At 41.6% G+C, this 19,275-nt stretch overlaps 1 protein-coding gene across 1 annotated transcript; it reads left to right on the top strand.

Moving 5' to 3' along the window:
* Window positions 1-1,053: 1,053 nt before the first annotated feature.
* LOC112070714 (sorting nexin-10B) lies at window positions 1,054-18,543 on the top strand. Its single transcript, XM_070439086.1, has 7 exons — window positions 1,054-1,340; window positions 10,183-10,225; window positions 10,625-10,711; window positions 10,859-10,963; window positions 11,296-11,393; window positions 17,291-17,497; window positions 17,726-18,543. Exons 2-7 carry the CDS (start codon window positions 10,196-10,198, stop codon window positions 17,895-17,897), a joined length of 699 nt encoding a protein of 232 aa, XP_070295187.1. The 5' UTR covers window positions 1,054-1,340; window positions 10,183-10,195; the 3' UTR covers window positions 17,898-18,543.
* Window positions 18,544-19,275: the final 732 nt, after the last annotated feature.

Genomic DNA, 19,275 nt, shown 5'->3' with positions numbered 1-19,275 from the left:
TGATCTGAAAAGACATGACAGAAGCATATTAAGGGATTTGTCCTCATCCATCCATTTTCTTCTTCTTTGTTTCTGCATATGATGGTTGATAAGTCATTATCATAATAAGGACGTTGTCCTTAAAATACTTAATAAGAGTCTATTGATGCACACATGCGTCAATCTAATTAACATAATACACAAATGTCCATCAAAATCTGTCAGTTTAAAATAGAGACATCTGCATGGGCTGCGTCTCAATCCAGAACATCCGCCGGTGCCGGCCTTCCCGAAAATCAGTCTTCTCACAAAAACGTAAGTAGCGTTTTTGGTTTGGCCTAGTAACTATGACCCCACTCTCACACCGTTCTGCTCTACGACCCCCACTCATCTGAAGGTAACCCAGGACCATTTTTGTGCCAGAAAATATATTTATTTCCTGAGCTTTCTTATATCTCCTAGATATAGGACAGACATTTCAAAACCTTATTCCTCATGATTTCTTCTTTTTTATTTATTTTTTACATATCAGAACGTGTTATTCAATGCGTTTCTATGTGCTATAATAGTAAAGGCCAAATTCAATAAATGCAGATAGCCAAGCTTGCTTCGCCCTCATCTTGGTGCTAGGAAGCAGGCTACATAGTGCTAGGTGTCCTTTTTTTWAAACAGGCAAGTCAGTTAAAAACAAATTCTTATTTACAATGATGGCCTTGGAACAGTGGGTTTACTGCCTTGTTCAGGGGCAGAACAGATGTTTACCTCGTCAGCTCGGAGATTTGATCTAGAAACCTTTCGGTTACTGGTCCAACAGCTCTGGCCACTAGGCTACCTGCCGCCGGCTAAATGCAGTAGGGGCTGGAAGCTATAGTGAGCTTCGATTGGTCAATAGCACGGCGATGTCGCGGAGTACACGATGTATGTATTGAACAAAAGTTCGGCTTTCAAATTTTGGTCCTAAACTGGTCACGGTCCCCCGCCCACTTTGCTTCCCAACCAACTTCGTTCCCCCTTCATTTAAAATGAATGGGCTCTCTTATTTCGTCGCCTCCAATGTGCTGGATGGATTTCCGGTGTGAGGCTACGTACTGCCTATGGGGAATTATTCAGCAAAGAAAAATGTATCCTCTCCTGTAGCTCAGTCAAAGGATTGTTTGATTTGTTTTTAAATGCGTTGTTGTGCACTGACGTTTTGGTTAAAATATTCCCTGATTTCAGACCAGGAACGTGCACGAGCAAAATTAAGGAACAGCCGGCGCGTCATCCTCAAGTTCTTCAGACAACAAGTACAGTCGGTTTAACCGCGAACAGAGTCCGCCCCAGCGGCACCAAGTCTTATCAAACGAATTTCCAGCTGAAGGGTAAGAAGAAACGTATTGCTATATTATCAGAGATAGGCATGCTTTTCATTTGGTGAAAAGTTTTCCGATTGCCATGGATTCCCTGGTGTCTTTCAAATGTGTGGCTCATGCGTTTGCAACGGTTCAAATGCCAATCAAATGTATGCTACCTCGAAGGCAATCACAATTTCTCAGAATTGTTTTGTAATTCAACAGAAATTTGGAGCGTGATTTTTGTTATTGCTGCTTAGCCTATCTATGTACAGAATTTAACCTTATTGCAGGCGGTCTAGCTAACCTCTCAGTTTAGCCCATTTCTAACCGAACATAGCTGTCTGTCACACTTTCTCCAATTGCTTCCAAGCAAACTCGCATTATTAAAACTCGCATCAAATACATTTTTGTAACTGTAAAATATAACTCAACAGAATGAGGAAAGGCTGTCTCGTTTCAATCATTAGGATGTTGTTCAAGTAGTTGTATAAGGGCAATTCCAAAAACCATTCATTTCAAAGTTGAACAAATCAAAGACTACTTTTAACAATTTCTAGGGACATTTTTACAAAAACACATTTACAGGAAGAACTGCATATACAGGGAGAACTGAGGGAGATTTTACCGTAATTCTGTTACAAAACTTTGCATCTGTAGTTTTTCCAGTACGTTTTTRTTTTTACCGTGTAAATTGTTCAAAGCAGCCATTGTGCATAAAGTTGCATAGTTTGTTAAATTGAAATCTGTTTTTTTGTTGGCATACATTTTAAAGTGAAAAATCGGAGTCGTAATTCCGTTATGGTGGACTTCCCGTAATATATACTTTCATTTGCACATCCTAGAAATATTTTTGTTGTTTTGATTGAACTCTGGTTTTAAACAGCCCTAAGCTGCTTGATGCTATCAAGCATTGTTCACACTGCAGGCCTTAATGCTCAAATCAGTTTTGTTTTTCAAATCGGTTTTGGAATACTGACTGTCCAAACAGCAAGTAACCAAATCGGATTTGTGTGTGTTTTAGATGGCAGTCATTTGCTGACATGGCTACACTAGTTGTCATAGTAACGACAGGTGTGTGCACGGTGGTGTAGCCGGATTGGTGGGTGGTGCTCATGCTTCCTATCACTCAACAAATATGTAGCAAGATAAGGTGACAACAAAGTCTGCCATGGACTTTTCCCAGTGGCTTTGAATGTTCAAAATCAAAGTGTAAGGACACTTAAAGCCTCAAAGGATGAGATGATCCATCTTTCATAAGTCCTTTTTTAGCTAGCCACAGCAGCTAGATGGCTGTTTTGTTTTCTAGCACATTAACAAATTTGTTTGTAAAAAAATAACAAGCTTGTTAGCTACCACATGTTCTTGGCAAACTGCCAACAGAGTAACTACCAAGAATCAAGATATGACAAATAAGTTTAAAAACCAGTTGAGGGCAAGTAAATCAGATTTGACCTTACAGACTCAAGTCCCATGGGCAGGAATAAGATGTCTGACTTCAAACCACCAACGAAGGGAGTTTGAAATGTGGCTTGGCATATCAGACTGCAGGAAAAAGATTCAAATCGTATATGCAATATTTTGTTTGTTGATTTGAGTCCCTTCAAACTGCCAATGTGAACAAGAATTCAGACACAGCTCTGCATTCCTGGTACAATGACGATTGCAGTATTATTAATAGGCTACCATAGAATTATACACAATGTATTCAATTCTGTGGCATATAACTGATTTGTCAGATTTGTTGATGCATATCTACATGTTATCAGTCAGTCATGCTGTGTGAAGTTAGCCATGCATAGGGAGTTTAACTAAATCTCAGTAAATTAGATCTGTTGTGCTGTTAACTGGCCAATAGTGGCACGAATAATATCATGTGATGTTTAGTAGGATTGGGTTAGTTGATAGCCTTTTCTGGTGAGAGGTTGGCATTAGACTCTCTGCACAGGGCTCTGCTTGAGTAGGTTAATTATCCCTGTATCCTGTCCTCAGTTCTTGGAAGTGGCAGTGAGTGGAGGAAACATGAGTCTCTCTGAAATGTGAATAGCTCTTGTTGTCAGGAAAAATTAGTCTCCACTGTACCCTGAAAGATTGGCTCTCCAAAAACAAGATGTCCCCTAGGGCCCGGGGCCACATGGATAAAGAAATTGGCTCCCGGGTTGTATAAATCTCCTTATTAATTCAATTCTTCATTGTTATTTAATTAGAAGTGGGAAACGTTTTAGCAGTTCTGGATTTATTTTCTCAACAAACCAATATCCATTGATGTCCCATTAACATTTGCCTATTGTAGCATGTCTTTTGCCCAGTTCTACTTCAATGTTCGGTCTCTTTTAATAGATCCTTTCAACTGTCAAAACAATAACACGTTCTATAATACACACGCAACCAAGAGGTTCACCAGTACACATCCAGCGCTTATAGCTAGCTAGTTGGCTAGCAATCACAAGTTCGTGTTTCTTGATCCCCAAAAAACTGAAACAGAAGAAAATAGTTATATACACACATTGACTTGTTGCTACCAGATCCACTAAACAAAATAATCAGACAATGTTAGTTTCCTGTTTTATTATCCGTTTTGTTCTGGTGGTGTTACATTTGGCTAGCACAGCAAGTTACATCACGCTAGCTAGCTCTGTGGTTAAGGTAGAGAAAGATCAGCTTACCTTGTTAGCCAGCTAGATMAATTTCTCTCACAACAACAAATAATATAACTAAACTAAATGTAYCTGGCATACGATTCCAATGTTTTCCAGCCACATTGTTTACATAAAAAGGCAGCTAGCAGCAGGAAAATCCCCCCCCCCTCCAATTGCTGCCGGGACTTGCTTCCATTTAGCCACGAGCATTAGTGAGGTTGGGAGATTAGGCCTGGCTTGTAGTCGGTGTTCCAATTCATTCCAAAATGTTCGATGGGGTTGAGGTCAGGGCTTTGTGCAGGCCAGTCAAGTTCTTCCACACTGATCTCGACAAACCATTTCTGTATGGACTTCATTTTGTGCACGGGAGCATTGTCATGCTGAAACAGGAAAGGGCCTTCCACAAAGTTGGAAGCACAGAATTGTCTAGAATGTCATTGTATGCTATAGCGTTAAGAATTCCCTTCACATGAAATAACAGCCCCAGACCATTATTCCTCCACCAAACTTTACAGTTGGCATAATGCATTGGGGCAGATGGCGTTCGACAGATGGTTACATGCTTCAGCACTCGGCGATCCTGTTCTGTGAGCTTGTGTGGCCTACCGCTGAGCCGGTGTTGCTCCTAGATGTTTCCACTTCACAATAACGACACTTACAGTTGACCGGAGCAGCTCTAGCAGGGCAGAAATTTGACAAACTGCCTTGTTGGAAAGGAGGCATCCTATGATACACTATACAGTGGCTGAAACAGCCGAATCCACTAATTTGAAGGGGTGTCCACATACTTTTGAATATACGGTGCATTCGGAGTATTCAGACCCCTTCCCTTTTCCACATTTTGTTATGTGACAGCCTTATTCTAAAATGTATTAAATAGAAGAGGGGGGYAAAAATCAACCTACACACAATACCCAATAATGACAAAGCAAAAACAGGTTTTTAGAAATTTTAGCAAATGTTTTAAAAATGTACATAAATATTCAGACCATTTGCTATGAGACTCGAAATTTAGCTCAGGTGCATCCTGTTTCAATTGATCATCCTTGCGATGGAGTCCACCTGTGGTCAAGTCAATTGATTGAACATGATCTGGAAAGGCACACAACCTGTCTATAGAAGGTCCCACAGTTGACAGTGCATGTCAGAGCAAAAACCAAGCCATGATGTCGAAGCAATTGTCCGAAGAGCTCCTAGACAGGATTTTAAAATATTTTTAACWGAAATCATTTCACCAAGTTTTATATTGAAACCAACAAATAAAATTAGCAGCACTATGCACTTCTTGTGTGCATAAACATTAAAGTAATAACAGTAATGTTAAAGATGGCACAACCCATGAGGTAAAAGTTTCCCCACTGCAGGTTTTAATGAACACAACCTTAAGTAAGCAAATCAAATGTGCATATAAAAGCAACACAAGTAAAGCAATGTGCATGTAAGGACAATACAACCATATGTAAACACATCCAATGTGCAGGTCTTTACATTAAAATAACAACACAAAATGTGTAAACAAATCAAATGAACACCACTGATTGTATGTCCGTTCTCTCCTTCATACAGAAATAAGGTGCTGTTGGCCTAACATCCTGTTTGTATGCGTCTTTGTTCACTTGAGATTGAAATGTGAAAATGTCAGCATATTTACTTTGTCTGGTTTAAGTAGTGATCTGCGAGGGGAGACAATGTGCCTGCTGGCACTGAACACTCTCTGATGACATGCTGGTTGCTAGGATACACAAAAGCGGGGGGGGGATCTGACCCTCTTTACCTCAACAAGGCAGCAGAGCGGTGATCTTTCTCAGCAACCCAGCCAGGCCTTTCCCCTCCGATGCCGCTGTGGGGGTGTTGGTGGTGGAGGCGCTGCTGGTGCTTTGTGGTTCTTCTCTGACTTGTGCAGCTGCCAGCTTCAAGGCCTCCTCCTGGACACACATCCTTTTCCACCAGAACATCATGGGCGATGTGGTCCAGGACAGGCTTGATGCCTAACGGTGTCACTCGTGTCTCTGAAGCAAGTGTATCTGTAAACTTTCTCAGAGGTTCAAGGCGCTGGCACAGTTGCTCCATGACACTTATGTCAGCATCCTTGGGCATCAGATGCCATGTTCCTCTTTCTCCAGCCAGTCGCACAGACTGGCTGCTGTTGGCTGAGGAAATGCTCAAGCATCTTGTGTATATCCCCATCAAGTCACCACATCATGGATCAGAGCCTTCTGTGGCATGTTGAGGGCAGCTTACTTTTCTCTCAGTTCTCTTTTTCTCTTCCAGCTCTGTGAGAAGCCTTGGACCAGATGACAGTAGGACTTGACTGCTGTGTCAACTCTCTGAATTTTCAGAGCTTTTGAGATGGCCTGGTTAAAATTATGGCCAAAGCACCCAAGCCACAGAACTCTTCAAAAGCCTTGATCATGTTTGTTGCATTGTCTGTGCAGACCAGGTCGTTTTTGTTGACCCCCCCCCCCACTCTTCCAGCATATTCTCAAAAAACTCTTGTGAGCCGAGTGATCTTCTGGGAAGAACTGTGTTTCCAGGCAGTTTGATTCTAGTTGCCAGTCTGGGGTAAGGTAATGGACAGTGAAGCTGATGTAGGGTTGACCACTCCAGAGGTCAGTAGTTGCAGCAAACCATGTGCCTTGAGCCAAACTTTTTCCAACATCAGCTTGAACCTGGTTGTACAGGTTTGGGATTTCAGTCTTGTAAAATAATGTTGGTGATGGCACTTTGTAGRGAGGCACGGCAACCTTCATCAGCTTCAGAAAGCCAGGCCTCTCAACAATATGAAATGGCATCATGTACTTTGCAATGTAATATGAAAGGGCTACAGTGAGGTCTTGAGCATGTTTTGATGTGTGTGCATAAGCAGCCTGCCTTTTAAATGCTTGCTCGAGTGTTTGTCACAACTGTAGACGAGGGACCGGTAGCATCACTGGGTTTGCCTGCTGCACTCCCACTCTAAACAAGGGAATAGTAAATGTATTATTATTATTTTGGGTGTTACATTATTATTCACACAGACACACAGAGTCTATCTTCTGTGTTGTATATGCAATAACCCCATGCACAATTTACATAAATACAAATGAGTCTTAAGAAGACAGTGATAGTAATTGCAATGAGCCCAACAATTGACATAAATATAGGAGTAGTGTTTCTCCTTTTGGAACACTTTTACAACCAAGTCAACATCTGCTGAATTTTAATTGAACAAAATATGTTGGTTGGGTGACTAAACTACATAATGTGTTATCGTGTGCAATGGTCGTCTGCAGAGGCTGCAGACACACAACGCATACAGCAGCAGAACAACATGTTGTGTTTTTACAAGAGTAGGTAACACTGAAAGCTTCAGTTTACATTATTGACAAGCTATTAGCCAGTTGGACAGACAAACCATAACTTTGAGCTCAATATGGGGGAAAATGTTAACTTACCTTGCATACGCTATAAAGCAGTGGGTGGTGGTCACGAAGATGACTCAAGAGATTTGAAGGGTTGCCCCCTTTCGCAGCGATTTAAATAATATTATTTTTCTTTTTTTAATGTTTCATTTATTTTTATTTTGCATGTTCTGCAGACAGGGAGACCATCTTCGATTAAGTTTCCCTCAGCACTCTTGTAAAACCCAAAATACGACCATACTTCAGATTTGGTCCTCTTAGAAGGCTGAAAAATCTCCCGAGCGCCGTCACTGCCTTCCGCCATGTGTTTTCACACACAACAAAACCCACGTTGCATGCTGTGCCTGCGTCAGACTGTTGCTAACGTTGGTTAATGCTGGACAGTATTTACCGTGAGTTTTTCAAACCGTGGTAATCAAACACAGTTTTAATGATAATTTGAAATGGTAATAATAATCATCAGGAATTTTATTGTGGTTTATCGTGAAACTGGTAACCGTTTCATCCCTATTCATTGGACATGGCCAATACTAATCCAATCATACTGTATGTCTGCATTGGGCATGCATGCCATTAATCATCTCACATCCACTGTAACCGAAAGGGTAGAGTACGGATAGTGGAGGCAAGAGAGAAATACCCTGGAGAGTGACCACAGTGAAGTGTTACTTTTACATGGACTGCATAGTAGCCCTGTAATGTATGAGTTCCATGTATGTAGGTAGCATGCCAACCACTGTAGAAGACTGAAGAATTAAGCAAATCAGCACATACTCGCAGGAGATGCTTACGGTATTAAAATATACTGTAGATACATTCACGATAGACCGGAGACACTACAAGTCTCGGGGGGATGACATCACAGTGGCTACTAGAACTCACCTGCAGCTTAACTCTGCTACAGGCACACCCCTTTCAGGTCTTCCTACGCTACCGACCGTATAACTCACCTGCCGACTGTGTGATCGGAGTCAGTTTAGCAGAATGAATGCCTTTTAAAATGAATTATGTGCGTGCTAGATTGACTTAGTTCACACAGTTGGCTCTGCTGGCTGCTGAGGTTGATGCGGAGGAGGAGGAGGTCAGTGAGTTTAGCAGAGGGCTGAATGTGTAACAGGTGAGTGCTAGGCTCTTTCTCAATTCATCCTTCCTTGCCTCCTTCTAAAAACRCATTGGAGAAGGTCAGAGGGGAGGGACCTTATACCTTCTCCTCCAATACAGTTGTGATACAATACAGGTGGGCAGATAGGATGTGAGCAATCAAGGAAAGACAAAGTGAGGCCAAGCCCTAGTAGCCATCATGTGGTGATGTCACCCACCCTGAGATCTGAAGTGCTCTTATCCTATCCCAACTAAGGTCATGGTTTTGTGGGTTTAGACATACATCCTATTCCAAAACAAGATGATTGAATAGTTAAGTGAATAGTGTCTAATACAAATAATAAGCAGAATGTCAGGGTTGGGCCGGAACAGAAATCCAGCAGCTAGATCTCTGGGAGCAAGGTTGGCCATGCATTTTCTACGTCTATGCATTGATACTTTTAACAGTATTTTTGTAGTCCTACAACTAACTCTAACAGTAAACCAATAGCATATATAACCCATTGGAGAGAGACCCTTTAGTCTCTCCAGGACTTGGCACATTCGTTGGGACCTTCATCCGCAGATAGGGTGTAACAGCTTTCACAGGTCTCTGTAACTGAGGTTAGGAAACATCTCAATTAGACCAGGACGTACTTCATTATACCAAGGTGATATACCATTGGATATTTCGTTGTGTTTTTGTATTATCCTATTTCTGTCTTTGGGACTGAATGTTCACTAGCTAGGTAGCTAACATTGTTTTTAGCAGATCAAGCTAACGTTTGAAAACAAATAATGGATGGCTGTCTATCTATCATATTTATATGTAGCTAGCTAGCTGACATGAACTATAATAGATGGGTAAATTGTTAATCAAGTTAACCATTTGCTACACATAATCCTGGCGCAGCCACCTCCTGCTGCTAACGTTACTATTCATTCAGACAATGCATGCGATGTTTCTTTGCWAAATCTGTCAACTTTAATTCTCTAAAATATATTTGTCCCTGGACGTAAGGACCATCCCGCCCGCAAATACTATTGTAATTTTAACCTTGAGAAAACTAGACTAAGTTAGCTAGCTAGCTGTTTACAGCCGCAATGGAACAGCTGTTTACAAACACACCAGAAGTTCTTTGGCGTTCCAGGGTTTACTTCCGCTCGTTCTCAAAAGCCGTTACAAAGGTCTGTACTTTCCAAAGTGTACCAGTACAGTATAAACTTTGCTTTATATGAATGGAGTTTGTGTCAGTGTTTACACTAGACCTGTATACCTTGTAGCTTTACTCTTTTGCAGCGTGCCACATGCTTACCTAGGCTTTGTATTGTTTACAGGACTGTTGTGCTGTTTTATTACTGAGTGGATAAGCTGTTTATGGATAAGGCAGATTTCTCTTCTCACAGCAAATCCACTTCCTAGGCCTTGTTTWAAAAAAATTACAATGGCTTGTGTTGTTAGAGCGCTCATGCAGTTTAGGTTGTTCTTCTCTAAGCAGTTGAGGTTTGCTGTTTTGCCAAAATATGCTCTTTTGGGCATCTTGGGTTGAGAACAGTGGACTTTGACTGTTTGACTAAACATTGCTGCGTGCATCTGTTTTTCTGTGAGAAAGAACCCCCTCGTGTCATATAACTGACTCATATAACTGCATAGAGACACTGGTTACTAGAGAAGCACAACATGTTATAACCTCATTGTTGCCTCACTGTTTACCAATTGTGTCTGCCCTGTCTCTGTCCTCTCTCCCTCAGATTCCATTCTACAATGGATAGGATTGACAGTCTAATGAAACAGGTGCGTGATCGATCCGTCTGTCATTACTCTATTACAGCAGTAGTCACTAATCCTGCTCTCGGAGAGCTTTTGTTCTTTAACCAGAGCTAATATTCTTGATTAGTGTTTTGGTGCTGGTCTGGAACAAAAACTTGCACATGCTGTAGATTTTGGTGATCTTATTCATTCTCCATATTAAGCCTCAATCTCATTTTGTGGATTTGACCTATATATTTGTTTTTGTCTTGGATGATTGAGGAGGTTAGGTGATATTTCTGCTGAAGGGTTTCCTATCCTGTGGCCTCATTGTTCTTGTGTAAAAATAACATTTTTAAAAGATGGATAGATCGGGATGTGCATGGTATCTATCTGAGGCACACTTCACCTCTGAACAACACTTTGTTTTGGGGGCTTTTGAAGGAGTTTGTCAGTGTCTGGGTCCAGGATCCACAGTTCCACAAAGATGACTTCTGGCACACGCACATCGACTACGAGATCTGTTTACATGTGAGTACTGTACTTGAATGGCACGCTCCGCTTGATCATCTTATCATCATTAAACATTATATTCAGCTTCTGATATTACGAGGAATCTGAGGAGACTTACTGGCAACCTCTACCTTCCTGTCTGTTCTTCCTGCTTCCTGACTGTAGACCAATAGCATGTGTTTTAGGAAGAAGACGTCCTGTGTGCGTAGGCAGTACAGTGAGTTTGTTTGGCTCCGGCAGCGTCTGCAGGACAATGCTATGCTCATGTACGTATAACCCTGGAATACGTCACTGATGTTCTTCACTGCATAATTTGTTCACTCCTAAAGCAATGATGCATACACAGGGTATGCACTTGCCCATTGTATCCTTACCAGGGGTCGACTAGTCACATTGTATCCTTACCAGGGGTCGACTAGTCACATTGTATCCTTACCAGGGGTCGACTAGTCACATTTCTATCCTTACGCTAGGGGTCGACTAGTCACATTGTATCTGAAGTCGCAAAACTTATGACTTGAGTTTATTATAAGGCATTATTATTTATTTGTACAATGTTTTGTGTATCCAAATAAGGTGTTCAACGTGTTGTCTCTTTCCAGAGAGTTGCCCAATTACCTCCCTGGAATCCGTTCTTCAGTCTGAACAACCCCTATCAAGTCAACCAAGCGGATGAAGGGCCTACAGGATTTCTAGAGACGTGAGTGTCCTCTTCTATTCCTCTCCTCAGTTGCCCTCTCACCCTCAGCCTTGTGAATGACTACCAGTTTGTGCATGTTCAAAAGGCTTGAAGGTGATAGCTAGATCTAGATGTAGCCCATCAGTGTGTCTGATGTAATCAGGTCAAGCAGTCCATATCAATCTGTGGTGTAGAACCCCTTGTGTGCATTAGGAAACATTTGCTGCAGCCGTTTATTTGGAATTGAGGCCTGCTATCTAATTAATTCTGTTTTGTTTTTTGTTTTCTCTGTATTTTGACATTTGTTTTGGAAATCCTCTGCTTGCCCTGTATAATAAGTTATACCCATGGTTTTATGGCACCAAACGCCATCTTGTGGCAACTTCATTAATTTCCTCCACTCCACACTTTTAACACGTTGAAACAGAAAACATTACGTACTGATGCCCAGGAGTGAAAGTAAGCGGTCCAGTACGTTGTCCTGGCAAAGTATGTGCCTATCACAATAATTAAAACAACATTTCAAGAAAACTAGGCTTTTACAACATTACCCACTGGGCAACAAACGTCAGTTCAACGTCTTCCACGTTGGTTCAACAAGCGGGTATTTATCATGTCAGCCATAGAGCTGGAACGATAAACCAGAAATGATCGACACTGTCCATACCGATCACTTATTGCCGGCATTTGCTGATATCCTTCATTACGATAAATAGCCTATGCTAAATAGCCTATACTGAGAGAAATGTGACGTTTGAAATTTAAAAGGTTTTCTGATATGGGTTAATGGGACATTGATGGCTACAATCGCCAAAGTAGTAGATTAAAATAGAATAAGCTATTTTTAACTTTTTATTTTATTTATTGCATCAATTCAGGCAATTTATCGCGATATGGAATTTTGTCCACATTGCTAAGTTCCAGTCAGCTGTATTTAAAAATAATTTAAAAAATAAAAAATAAAAAATGGACTTAACTTCTCTAGGGTAGGGGGCAGCATTCGGAATTTTGGATGAAATACATGCCCAAATTAAACTGCCTGTTTCTGGGCCCAGAAGATATGATATGCATATAACTGGTGGTTTGGATAGAAAACACTAAAGTTTCCAAAACTGTTAAAATAGTGTCTGTGAGTATAACAGAACTGATTTGGCAGGTGAAAACCTGAGGAAAATCCATTCAGGAAGTTATTATTATAATTTTTTGTAGTTTTCTATTCAATGCCATTACAGTATCCATTGACTTAGGACTCAAGTTGCAGTTTCTATGCCTTCCACTAGATGTCAACAGTCTTTATAATTGTTTCTGGCTTGTATTCTGAAAAATGAAAAAGTAAGAGCAGTCTGAATGAGTGGCCCTAAAGTGTCACAGAGCTTTTTCATGCGCGAGACGGAGAGAGTGCGTTTCTTGTTTACCTATTTTTACGTTATTGTCCGGTTGAAATATTATCGATTATTTAGGCTAAAAACAACCCGAGGTTTTGAATATTAACATAATTTGACATGTTTCTATGAACGTTACGGATACAATTTAGATTTTATTTGTCTTCCTGTTTTGACTGCGTTTGAGCCTGTGGATTACTGAACAAAACGCGTGAACAAAACGGAGGTTTTGCATATAAAGAGACTTTATCGAACAAAAGGAACATTTATTGAGTAAATGAATGTCTGCTGAGTGCAACCATATGAAGATCATCAAAGGTAAGGGATTCATTTTATCTCTATTTCTGACTTGTGTAACTGTTCTACTTGGCTGGTTACTGTTTGTAATTAATTGTTTAGTGGGCTATGTTCTCAAATAATCGTAAGGTATGCTTTCGCCGTAAAGCATTTTTTAATCTGACACCGTGGTGGTTCACAAGAAGTTCATCTTTAAACCTATATAAAATATGTTTTGTTTTCAAAAAAATTTATAATGAGTATTTCTGTATTTGGATTTGGCGCCAGCAGTTTCACTGGCTGTTGAAGAGGTGGGACGCTAACGTCTCACGTACCCAAGAGAGGTTAACAGGTGGTATATATGGTCTAGAAGGCGGTGTGGTAGAAACACTGACATTTTTCCAAGGCAGAGATGACTGACACGCTTCAGGCTACAAGTATAGGGATAATGACAATCAGCTGTCGTGTGTGGGTAGCCTACAGGAACCTTTTGATTGTTTGACAATCAGATTAAAACATAATGACTGGTGTTTATGCCACATTAAAAGGTAATACATTTGAGTTAATTTAGTATATTTACTACTAGGCCATAGAGATTCTATATGTATTTCTTATAAATGTTTTGTACACATGCACACACATAGGAGGTTCCGTACCCAGGAAGAAAATAAATCTACTTTTACCCCTGCTGAGACTACATCTCCTTCTCCATTTCTCCTGTTGTAGTGCTTTGGCATAGGGTACCAGAGTGCTCAGAATAACAATTCATTCAACCTCCTCCACACACTGTTGTAATGTTTCTAAGACTTACGTTGAAGTCAGAAGTTTACATACACTTAGGATGGCGTCATTAAAACTCGTTTTTCATCCACTCACAAATTTCTTGTTAACAAACTATAGTTTTGGCAAGTTGGTTAGGACATCTACTTTGTGCATGACACAAGTCATTTTCCAACAATTGTTTACAGACAGATTATTTCACTTATAATTCACTGTATCACAATTCAGTGGGTTTAGCAAGTTTACATACACTAAGTTGACTGTGCCTTTAAACAGCTTGGAAAATTCCAGAAAATGATGTCATGGCTTTAGAAGCTTCTGATAGGCAAATTTACATAATTTGATTCAATTGGAGGTGTACCTGTGGATGTATTTCAAGGCTTACCTTCAAACTCAGTGCCTCTTTGCTTGTCATCATGGGAAAATCAAAAGAAATCAGCCAAGACCTCAGAAAAAACGATTCAGACCTCCACAAGTCTGGTTCATCCTTGGGAGCAATATCCAAATGCCTGAAGGTACCACGTTCATCTGTACAACCAATAGTACACAAGTATAAACACCATGGGACCACGCAGCCGTCATACCGCTCAGGAAGGAGACTCATTCTGTGTCCTAGAGATGAATGTACTTTTGTGCGAAAAGTGCAAATCAATCCCAGAACAACAGCAAAGGACCTTGTGAAGATGCTGGGAAAAACAGGTACAAAAGTATCTATATCCACAGTAAATCGGGTCCTATATCGACATAACCTGAAAGGCCGCTCACCAAGGAAGAAGCCACTGCTCCAAAACCGCCATTAAAAAAACCAGACTACGGTTCACAACTGCACATGGGGACAAAAATCGAACTTTTGGGAGAAATGTCCTCTGGTCTGATGAAACAAAAATAGAACTATTTGGCCACAATGACCATTATTATGTTTGGAGGAAAAAGAGTGAGGCTTGCAAGCCAAAGAACACCATCCCAACCGTGAAGCACGGAGTGGCAACATCATGTTGTGGGGGGTGCTTTGCTGTAGGAGGGACTGGTGCTCTTCACAAAATAAATGGCATCATGTGAAAGGAACATTTTGTGGATATATTGAAGCAGCATCTCAAGACATCAGTCAGGAAGTTAAAGCTTGGTCGCAAATGGGTCTTCCAAATGGACAATGACCCCAAGCATACTTCCAAAGTTGTGGCAAAATGGCTTAAGGACAACAAAGTCAAGGAATTGGAGTGGCCACCATAAAGCCCTGACCTCAATCCTATAGAAAATTTGTGGGCAGAACTGAAAAAGCAGGTGCGAGCAAGGAGGCCTACAAACCTGACCCAGTTACACCAGCTCTGTCAGGAGGAATGGGCCAAAATTCACCCAACTTATTGTTGGAAGCTTGTGGAAGGTTTTGACCCAAACGTTTGACCCAAGTTAAACAATTTAAAGGCAATGCTACCAAATACTAATTGAGTGTATGTAAACTTCAGACCCACTGGGAATGTGATGAAATAAATAAAAGCTGAAATAAGTCATTCTCTCTACTATTATTCTGACATTTCACATTCTTAAAATAAAGTGGTGATCCTAACTGACCTAAATCAAATCAAATGTATTCATATAGCCCTTCTTACATCAGCTGATATCTCAAAGTGCTGTACAGAAACCCAGCCTAAAACCCCAAACCGCAAGCAATGCAGGTGTAGAAGCACGGTGGCTAGGAAAAACTCCCTAGAAAGGCCAAAACCTAGGAAGAAACCTAGAGGAACCAGGCTATGAGGGGTGGCCAGTCCTCTTCTGGCTGTGCCGGGTGGAGATTATAACAGAACATGGCCAAGATGTTCATAAATGACCAGCATGGTCAAATAATAATAATCACAGTAGTTGTCGATGGTGCAGCAAGTCAGCACCTCAGGAGTAAATGTCAGTTGGCTTTTCATAGCCGATCATTAAGAGTATTTCTACCACTCCTGCTGTCTCCTAGAGAGTTGAAAACAGCAGGTCTGGAGCAGCAGCACGGCCAGGTGGACTGGGGACCGCAAGGAGTCATCATGCCAGGTAGTCCTGAGGCATGGTCCTAGGGCTAAGGTCCTCCGAGAGAGAGAAAGAAAGAGAATTAGAGAGAGCATACTTAAATTCACACAGGACACCGGATAAGACAGGAGAAGTACTCCAGATATAACAGACTGACCCTAGCCCCCCGACACAAACTACTGCAGCATAAATACTGGAGGCTAAGACAGGAGGGGTCTGGAGACACTGTGGCCCCATCCGATGATACCCCCGGACAGGGCGAAACAGGAAGGATATAACCCCACCCACTTTGCCAAAGCACAGCCCCCACACCACTAGAGGGATATCTTCAACCACCAACTTACCATCCTGAGACAAGGCAGAGTATAGCCCACAAAGATCTCCGCCACGGCACAACCCAAGGGGGGGGGGGGGGGGCGCCAACCCAGACAGGAAGATCACGTCAGTGACTCAACCCACTCAAATTACGCACCCCTCCTAGGGACGGCATGAAAGAGCACCAGTAAGCCAGTGACTCAGCCCCTGTAATAGGGTTAGACGCAGAGAATCCCAGTGCAGAGAGGGGAACCGGCCAGGCAGAGACAGCAAGGGTGGTTCGTTGCTCCAGAGCCTTTCCGTTCACCTTCACACTCCTGGGCCAGACTACACTCAATCATATGACCCACTGAAGAGATGAGTCTTCAGTAAAGACTTAAAGGTTGAGACCGAGTCTGCGTCTCTCACATGGGTAGGCAGACCATTCCATAAAAATTTAGTTCTATAGGAGAAAGCCCTGCCTCCAGCTGTTTGCTTAGAAATTCTAGGGACAATTAGGAGGCCTGCGTCTTGTGACCGTAGCGTACGTGTAGGTATGTACGGCAGATCCAAATCGGAAAAATGTGTAGGAGCAAGCCCATGTAATGCTTTGTAGGTTAGCAGTAAAACCTTGATATCAGCCCTTGCCTTAACAGGAAGCCAGTGTAGGGAGGCTAGCACTGGAGTGATATGATTTTTTGGGGTCTAGTCAGTGCTAAATACGGCTGCTAGAATCCTAACTGAAATGTATTTCGTGCTTTAGCCGGAAAGTAGAGCATTGCAGTAGTCTAATCTATTAGTAACAAAAGCATGGATTTAATTTTTCTGCATCATTTTTGGACAGAAAGTTTCAGATTTTTGCAATGTTACGTAGATGGAAAAAAGCTGTCCTAGAAACAGTCTTGACATATTCGTCAAAAGAGAGATCAGGGTCCAGAGTAACGCCAAGGTCCTTCACAGGTTTATTTGAGACAACTTTACAACCATCAAGATTAATTGTCAGATTCAACAGAAGATCTCTAAGACCTAAGACAGGGAATTTTTACTAGGATTAAATGTATTTGGCTAAGCTGTATGTTAACTTCCGACTTCAACTGTATATGGTGTTGTATGTATCTACTGCTAGTTTTTTGGCTGGTGTTCTTTATGATTAATTGGGTAGATCTTTCTCAACATCAGTGTCCTCCAGGACCCCCTGCTGCTGTCTGACAGTAGAGTACACCTGTTCCTCCAATCCCAGCTCAGCGTGACCAAGATGGAGGCGTGTGTCTCGGGCCAGACACGCTACACAGTGGCCCAGGCCATTCAGATGTGTAGCGACTGCCACCGCACACGCTTCCCCGTAGAGAAGAGCCGCAAGGAGTACTGCGACTCGAACTGTGAAAGGTAAGCGTACAGGCACGTTGTGATTTCTTGTCCAAAATGTACAGATTGAGCGATGGATTTTCAATGTCATCCATTGATTGACTCACCACAGAGACGATTGTCCATGGAATAAATGCACAATAATGCACAAAGTTGCTGAACTGTTGACGGAGAAATTATGTAAGCCAAAATGGGCACATGACCTTTTACTCATTGAGTGCTCTCATCCTCTTCTCTCTGCCTCTCCAGCACCACATCATCCGTTCTAGGCCACAGCCTTGACTCGGGGGTCCCCCAGAGCTCCAGCCCCCTACCTTGTGACAGCATCACTTGTGAAAACTGTGATGGAAGCCTAACCATCAGGGACAGAGGATTTTTCAGCAGAGAATCCTCTTGTGACCAGGAACACACAGAGCCCTGACACATGCACAAAGTGGCTGTTTCACAGACAAATATTCAGCCTAGTCCTGCACCAAAATGATGCTAAATGATTGAAAGTGCTTTTTAGTTCAGGACTAAGTGTAGTCTTTGTCCGGGAAGCCGCCCCAAAGACTCTGTTTGCTGCTGTTCCAGGTGTGCTTCTCAAACCTCTGAAGATGAGGCGGAGTAGTAAGGCCTTTTTACGTGGTTCTCCGCTGGCATTCTCTGTGTCCCCTATCTGTCTTTTAAAATGTCTGAACTATATGTTTTCTTAAAGGATATATGTTATTATATTGATACACCTACTATTGTGGACTGACTGGTGTTGCTAGTGAACAAGGCACTTGAACAAGTCTCTTCTCCAAAACGTAGCATTGTCTTAATGCAGTATCTCAGTCTTAAACTCTAACTTGTGCCTCACATGTTAAAAAAAAAAAAAAAAAAAAAATTCTATCACTTAACCTGCAATGATACTGGGAAAGATTCTTAAATTATGAATTATACTTTGTTTATTTTTTATTTGCACTATTAAACTGTGTTCTAAGGAGTGTGTTGTATAGGCTCGTTTAAAAAAAAAAAAAAGATTTCTAAAAGATTTTTAAATGAGTATTCCAAGTATCAATAAATATTGTTTTTTGAAGAACTAACTTGATAATTGTTTGACTTTGGGAGCCGGTGTCATTGTCTATGTCCTTTATGAAATCCTGGAATGTTCAGCAAGTCATTTTGGTTTAAATGTGCTTTGGTTTGTTGTCTCTTCTGCCAAAAAATAGTCTCCTTTTCATTATGTTTAAGGTTATCCATGGTCTTTCCTTCAATGTTAAGTTCTGTAGATACTTTAGGTCATGTGTATGTGGACACCTGCTCGTCGAACATCTCATTACAAAATCATGGGCATTAATATGGAGTTGGTCCCCCCCTTTGCTGCTAGAACAGCCTCCACTCTTCTGGGAAGGCTTTCCACTAGAAGTTGGAACATTGCTGCGGGGACTGGCTTCCATTCAGCCACGAGCCTTAGTGAGGCCGGGCACTGATGTTGGGCGATTAGGCCTGGCTTGCAGTCGGCATTACAATTCATCCCTAAAGTGTTCGATGTAGTTGAGGTCAGGGCTCTGTGCAGGCCACAGATGTTTAAAACGGTGAGAAATCGCAGAACGGTAAAACTTACTAAATGACTGAAGAGTTTGACTGTGATATTAGGTGGCTTCTTGTGTAAATATTTTCCGTCTGGATTTTAATGATTTGTATGTATCTTGTATCTTCTACACTGAGCTCGACAAAACACTTCTGTATGGACCTCGTTTTGTGCACGGGAGCATTGTCATGCTGAAACAGGAAACGGCGTTCACCAAACGGTTGGACAGAATCGTCTAGAATGT

This window comes from Salvelinus sp. IW2-2015, unplaced genomic scaffold, assembly GCF_002910315.2.
Source record: "Salvelinus sp. IW2-2015 unplaced genomic scaffold, ASM291031v2 Un_scaffold1402, whole genome shotgun sequence".
Taxonomy (NCBI): domain Eukaryota; kingdom Metazoa; phylum Chordata; class Actinopteri; order Salmoniformes; family Salmonidae; genus Salvelinus; species Salvelinus sp. IW2-2015.
The sequence above is the reverse complement of the archived record's forward strand: the minus strand, read 5'-3'. Positions and strand labels throughout refer to the sequence as shown.

Excerpts from the sequence above, each read along its gene's own strand:
- LOC112070714 (XM_070439086.1), top strand. The coding sequence starts at position 10,196 with ATGGATAGGATTGACAGTCTAATGAAACAG. Across the intron at positions 10,964-11,295 it reads ACAATGCTATGCTCATGTAC|AGAGTTGCCCAATTACCTCC; the intron begins GTATAACCCTGG and ends GTCTCTTTCCAG. Across the intron at positions 11,394-17,290 it reads CCTACAGGATTTCTAGAGAC|TGTCCTCCAGGACCCCCTGC; the intron begins GTGAGTGTCCTC and ends TCTCAACATCAG.